The sequence below is a fragment of the Mesitornis unicolor genome, unplaced genomic scaffold (genome assembly GCF_000695765.1).
Source record: "Mesitornis unicolor isolate BGI_N332 unplaced genomic scaffold, ASM69576v1 scaffold8424, whole genome shotgun sequence".
Taxonomy (NCBI): domain Eukaryota; kingdom Metazoa; phylum Chordata; class Aves; order Mesitornithiformes; family Mesitornithidae; genus Mesitornis; species Mesitornis unicolor.
In genome coordinates this window covers 13,850-20,250 of record NW_010179338.1, presented here as the reverse complement: position 1 = coordinate 20,250, position 6,401 = coordinate 13,850, and the positions used below count along the sequence as shown (strand labels likewise).

General features: G+C 40.0%; 1 protein-coding gene across 1 annotated transcript; it reads right to left on the bottom strand.

Annotated features, from left to right (window-relative positions):
- Positions 1 to 1,364: 1,364 nt before the first annotated feature.
- On the bottom strand, positions 1,365 to 1,991 carry GP9 (glycoprotein IX (platelet)). Its single transcript, XM_010182727.1, has one exon. The coding sequence runs from the start codon at positions 1,989 to 1,991 to the stop codon at positions 1,365 to 1,367; it is 627 nt and encodes a 208-aa protein (XP_010181029.1).
- Positions 1,992 to 6,401: the final 4,410 nt, after the last annotated feature.

Sequence of the window (6,401 nt, the reverse complement as noted above, 5' to 3'; positions counted from 1 at the left end):
AAAAGATGGATAATAACAAGGCCAAGTGCAGGGTCCTGCACCTGGGTCAGATCAATCCTTGTCACTGATACAGGCTGGGAGATGATGTGCTGGAAAGCAGCCCTGAGGAAAAGGATCTGGGGGTACTAGAGGATGAAAAGCTGAACATGAGCCACCAATGTGCATCTGCTGCCCAAAAGGCCAACCCCATCCTGGGCTGCGTCACAAGAAGTGTGGCCAGCAGGGCCAGGGAGGTGATTCTGCCCCTCTGCTGTGCTCTGGTGAGACCTCACCTGGATACTGCGTCCAGCCTTGGAGTCCCCAACACAAGAAGGACATTGAAGTGCTGGAGCAGGGTGGTAGATCACTGGCACAGGATGTCCAGAGAGGAGGTGAAGACCCCATCCCTGGAGATATTCAAGGTCAGGCTTGGTGGGTCTCTGAGCAACCTGATCTGGTAACAATGTCCCTGCTCACTGCAGGGGTTGGACTGGATGATCTTTAAAGGTCCCTTCCAACCCAATACATCCTATGATTCTATGGGGGCACAAGAAGAGAAGGGAAAAGAGTACGCCCTCTTCAAAGCTGTTGCATTAAAACTGGTGTATCAAATGTCATTAGTAAAACTGGAAGTCAGAGTCTGGAAATATCTTAAGATTTTAATCAGGAATGTATAGAACTGTGAAAGAGATCAGACTTGGGTTAGTATGAATATTAAATACGCATCCATTATTTCAATTTCACATAGAATGCTTTTTTATTGTTCACTGTCTAGGAAATTCAACAGCATTTAGAATTATTTTTACTGATTATAATCTCATTACCAGTCCATCTTTAAACATATACAAAAAGGGATACATTCAGTGGCTGGCCTATATAATCACAGTGGTTTTGCTAGCAGGAAACTCCTGAACCTGAGGAAGAGATGGCTGATTTTGGTCGCACACAAGAACGGCCCTGCCAAGCCCATTGGCATGCTGTGAGGGGGTAACAGGTTGCAAACTCACACAGCTTCTGAGTAAGAAAAGAATTACTGACATAGTACAATCGTTGTTGTTCTCCATATAAGTGTAGGATTTGGGGATGTAAATCTTCTTGCTATAAGAGCTTTCAGTGCAAAAATGCTAAGTTAAATGATCTTTTTTAAATTTAGAAACTGCTTTCAAATGAGTAGACAGCAGCAGAATGAAGCTTGCCTGTCAGTACATCACCAACCTTATTTTTGAAAGGAAATTAAATCAAACTTGCCTATCTGAGGAACCAGACTTTGAACCCTGGGATCTGCTTGTAGCACGTTCACCATTAAAACGAGTGTTGCCAGCGCATGTGCGTTTTTGTGGTAGAATAGCTCGATGTTTTTGTTCAAGCTAGCGGTCGTGAACAGCTCATTGTATCTTGTGGTTTTTGGAGGTACGCCTCCCCAGCAGGTAGCGCCTGTAGGCATATTGGCTTAGGTTTATTTGGCAGACCAGCTTTTTCAAGAATTTCAGAGCCCATGCTGCTAAAATAAGTGTAATTATTGCTCCAGCAATTAAAACTAGGTCTCGCCAAAAGAACTCAAGACACTTGATTGGGAGAAACCTCTTACAAATCCTCAGCTCGTTCCCAGTCAGCTGCATCAAGGGCTTCATCCTCACGGGAGCCGGGGTCGCGCATCTAATGTTTGCAATGGAGGGTGCAGAGATGTCTTCTAACCAGAGTTTTAGATACAGAATATGACAGTCACAGTTCCAAGGGTTGTCAAATATTTTCACTTCCTCCAGGCTGCGCAAGCTGTCCAGGGCACCAGGAGGAACCGAGGCCAGGCTGTTGTTGTGCAGATAAAGCCTCTTGGTGTTAACGGGCAAGGCAGGCACTTCCGTCAGCTTCCTTGAGCTGCAGTCTACAAGCAAGCCCCTCATCTCTCCCAGGGACTTACATTTGCAGGAGGGAGGACAGACTTCAGTTTGAGTCATGTGGAACAGCAATGTTATGGCCAATCCCGCAACAGTGATGAATTCGGTCTTGTTCATGCTTCAACTGCCCAGAGAATAAGAATAATAATTGATAAGTATGGTTCATTAACATGCTTCTAAATGCAGAACTACAACACAGCTATTTCTTTCTCATGATCACTCTTGAGGCCTAGGGTTTTGGAAGAAAATCTTTAGCTCTCTCTGTTTCCCCCAGAGCCATTCTTCCTGACATTAAGTAGCATAAATGCGACTGGGATCGAGCACAGTGCTTCCATTTTGTCCCGAGTTCATTGCTTTCCCTTCATAATTGTACAAAATATATTATTGTTCGAAGTTCTGGAGCCGAACGTCAACTGGAGACAATGGTAAAAACTAGGTTAGTTTTAGGCAAAGATTCTGATTCTAGTTCTGTATCTTCATAGGTCTAGTGTAAAAATTGTGTGTTCCAGTCAAGTTTTCAAAATTGAATAATTGTAAATGTCTGAAAATCTTCTTACTGAGAGTATGATGATTCTAACTGGGAAATACATATTTTTATGTAGCAAGAAGTTATTTTTTGCTGCATTGTACCTTTATGCATCTCTGAGAACATGCAGTTTAAGATTTGGATTAATAGAGAATCGGAAATTTTGTGTATCTGGCCCTGCTTGTCTTTTAAGGATTAGATAACTGTGCTTTGGGCTAGCAGATAATTATCCCTTTTGCTATGGCATTCCCACTTCTGGAGAGTGGCTCCCACTAGGCTTCCATCTCAGTCCCTTCTATTTGGCAGCTTAAAGCCTCTAAAGCTATTCCCTGCCTGTATGTCCTACTGCTTCTCAGCATTTAAAAATACATAGCTAGCCTTGGGACCGGATTGGACTTTGAAATACCAACTCCCTTGCACAGGCTGGGGAATTTCCAGTTTGAAACCATCTTTCTTTATCATTTTAATACATTCCATAATTAAAATCTGTTTTCTTCTTTTTTTTTTTTCCCAAATTCATTTGCAACAAGTATTGAAGCAAAAATATCTGACTGTATATTGCCTTGGATTCTGTTTAAAGAATGCCAGATACTGCAAAAAGTGTTGGGTTTTTATACACTATACACTTAAAGAAAATTGCTTTTTAACCTGAAGAAGTTGAAAACAGTCGTATAACTTTGTTTGCAGCCAAGCATTGGAAGCACATTGAGTAAAATTTTAAAGTTGGACTCAACAAAGCCTGAGGAATAGCAGCCAGGTTAACAACAAGTACAGAGTAAATGAGGTTTTTACGTGCTAAAGTAATGAGCTTAACTTCCACCAATGTAGAATGGCATTTGGAAGAACATTTCTTCAAAATAATATTTTTAAGTGTAGAGATATTTTAGAACTTAAAAGAAAAAGAGCTTTCCTCTTAAAAACTTAAAATAAGCTGAGACTGGTTTTTTTCTCTAGGAAGTTTTGTTTAATGAAGACTAAAATTGTAGGAAAAAATGAGTTATTTTCTTTTAAATTCATTTGCTTCAATTTACTTATTAGGATTATGTAGTTAGCTTTTCAAAATAAAGTTAGGCAGGTTTGGATTCCTGATCTAAATATTACATTCCTATATTTTAAATTGGATTAATGCTATGTAGAATTATAAACTTCATCGCAGAGAAGCTGAAATATTAATCCTAACAATCTCCTATGTCTTTGTTAGCAAGTAGTTAGTCTGAATATCTTTGGTCTCAATCTAGATACTCATCAATTACTTTTCATGAAATCTCCTAGAGCTGTTTTTTCCCAAGTGGCATCTTAAAAGGACAGACTATGTCATCTGACTGAAAAAAGTCTATAGAAAAGACGATCTCTGATGAGTACGATTCATTTGGGTGTTTCTAAATGCAGTACAACACAGCTATTTCTTTCTCAGGATTACTCTTGAGGTTTAGATTTTTGGAATAAAATCTTTAGCTTTCTGTATTTCTACAGAAAAGTCAATCTCTTCTGATGCAATATTTGAACAGCAAGAAATGAACAGTAGAAAGAAGAACTGTGGCAAAAATGCAGAAAGGAAGAGTTGATGAGGTGCCTGACTGGCACTTACCCTTATTTATTCCCTCTTGATTCCTCTCTCTCTGCTTGGTAAAGTGCTGGTCTACATACAGCAACTGAGGCTGACTTCTGAGTCAGTAAGGAAATGGTTTAAAGAAGATGGGTGTTTTCCTGTGCATAATAGGAAACCATTCCCCTTGGAAGATGCTAGATGTGGTTGACGTGTCATGGCATATAGTGCTTGGAGCATTTCTGTATTTTCTGCAGACAAGAGGAAATGCTTTTGAATTTTTTAAATTGCTTTTTATTTTTATTTTTATTGCATTTCCCCCCTTAAACCTGTTGTTTTGGTTTTTTTTCTCAGCTGTAATTATCTACAGGTATAAAAGTTAGGTTGAGCTTCAGCTACTGACACGTGCAGGCCCAAGCAAGATACGGGTGAGCTAAAGTTAGCCCGTGAAACAGAGTTCTCTTTTTTCAGTCAAAGCCAGGTGTGATTGATGCCTTTCTACTGATGAAGTAAAATTTGTAAAAACACACTGTGGTATCAAAATAACTTGTATTAGTCAGATGAGATCATTAAAAGATACAGAAATTTTAATGCTATTATGTTATGATAGTGGTCAATAGTCACCCAAAATACTGTATGTAATTCTGGTCACCTGTGTTCAAAAAAGCTTAAGCCAACAAGTGGAAGGAAGGTTTTTGTGGTGATGAGGGATTTGGAGAACATATCGTGTGTGAAGAGGCTGGGAAGGAGCTGTACCCTGTGCTGTGGAGCAATGCAGGTGTACTTGAGCCAGAACAACTCTGACACAGCCTTGGGTGTGCGGAAGGGTACATGTGTATGGATCAGTGGATCAATTCCTGCTTTGGTTCTTGTGATATTTTGTGGAATATAATTTATTTGTAACATCCTAGTTTGGTTTGGAGCTTAGAAATGAGTTCCAGAATAGTCAGGGAAAGTGCCTGGGGAAAGGCTCGCTATCACGGTCAGCATGGCTCCCCTTAATCAGCACAGCCTACATGGGGGGCCTTGGGCACACACAGCCTTTCCTCTCAGTCACCAGAGCTGTGTAGAGCTCACGAGAGGACTATGATCCTGCAAATTTCTTCACATTCCACTTGCTGAAGAATATAAACTGCTGAATAATAGCAATGTGACATCTTACAATAGAACACAACACAGTCTGTGTCTTACTTGGCTGGAAAGCCAGTAATTCAGGATGATACAAGCTTATAATATGCATTTATCTGTTCATCTAAGTGAAGAATGCCATGATTGTGTAACAGAAAAACAAAAATAGGATTTTGTTACCACTTTTTTTTTTGTATGTGAAATTTTGAAATAGAATTGAAATAAGTTTTCCTTTGCTTTAGCTACCAAACATGAACACTCCAGAATTAGCATAGCAGCTGACTTTTGGAAACCCAGCGTGTTGTGGATCTGGTGTTTCATTCAGGCCAGTTCTGGTTTAGTGTGTTGTTCTGGGGACAGGCTTTCAGCTGTGTTCTGTGCTTGGAAGTGAAAGCCAGGTGAGTTTCAGACACTGTGGATGTGCAGTAGAGTCTGCTTCTGAGCTGTTGTTTCTTTACAGCATGTTGTTGGGGGGAAGGGAAGTTTATGACATTAAATATAATTCTGATAGCAATTCTTATTGTTTAGTTGTTACTCTTATTTAAAGTACTTTTCTTCATGAAGTCTAATCAGTTACCAGTAGCCTGAAGTTTGTTAGGAGCTTCCTTAAGAAAATTACTTAATGTGTATCCCTAGTTTTCAATATTTTAGAAACTAACTTATACAGTGCTGGAGGGAGAAGACAAAAATACTTCAAACCTCATTAGAAATTTGATCTTTTCTGTAAGATGAGGAACGTGATTCCTCCCTTGTTGAAATGAACAGTCCATCTACCTGTCAGATGTTCAACAGCTGGACCTGTGAGTGGACTGCTGATAATGGGAAGATCATCCTATCTTAGGGATTATTTCATTTTTTTGGAAAGTCTATCTCTAGACCATAGACTTCATAAATGTGTGTCTTCTCTCATGCCTGTTTCCTGTATCGCGTGATCTAAGCCATGTGTCTTAGGGAATGCTGTCATACAGAATAAACATTTTCCTGTTCTGCAGTGAAATCAAATGCTGCCTCTTTTTGCACTGGAAAGGATGCAAAATACTTGGAGTTCTCTGGAATCCATACTCAATTTCTGTGCTGTGGGTATTCCTCACAAAGGCAGTCCTGCGTCCTGTCGGTTATTGTGTGCCACATGGGTGCAGAAGAGCTGGGCACACCAGGTCTCTCAATCTGTTACTTGTGATGAGGACTGTGGGCCAGTTTCTTCAGCTCTGTGTGGTACTGAATGTATGCAGGGAATATCTGGCAGAAGCAGAGCTTAAAATACAAGGCATTTGAATTTATGATTTTAGGGCTGTAACTTTTTGTAGGCCAAATGAGAATTCTTCGT

Bases quoted from the DNA above. Each gene is read 5' to 3' on its own strand.
- GP9 (XM_010182727.1), bottom strand. From the start codon at position 1,991: ATGAACAAGACCGAATTCATCACTGTTGCGGGATTGGCCATAACATTG.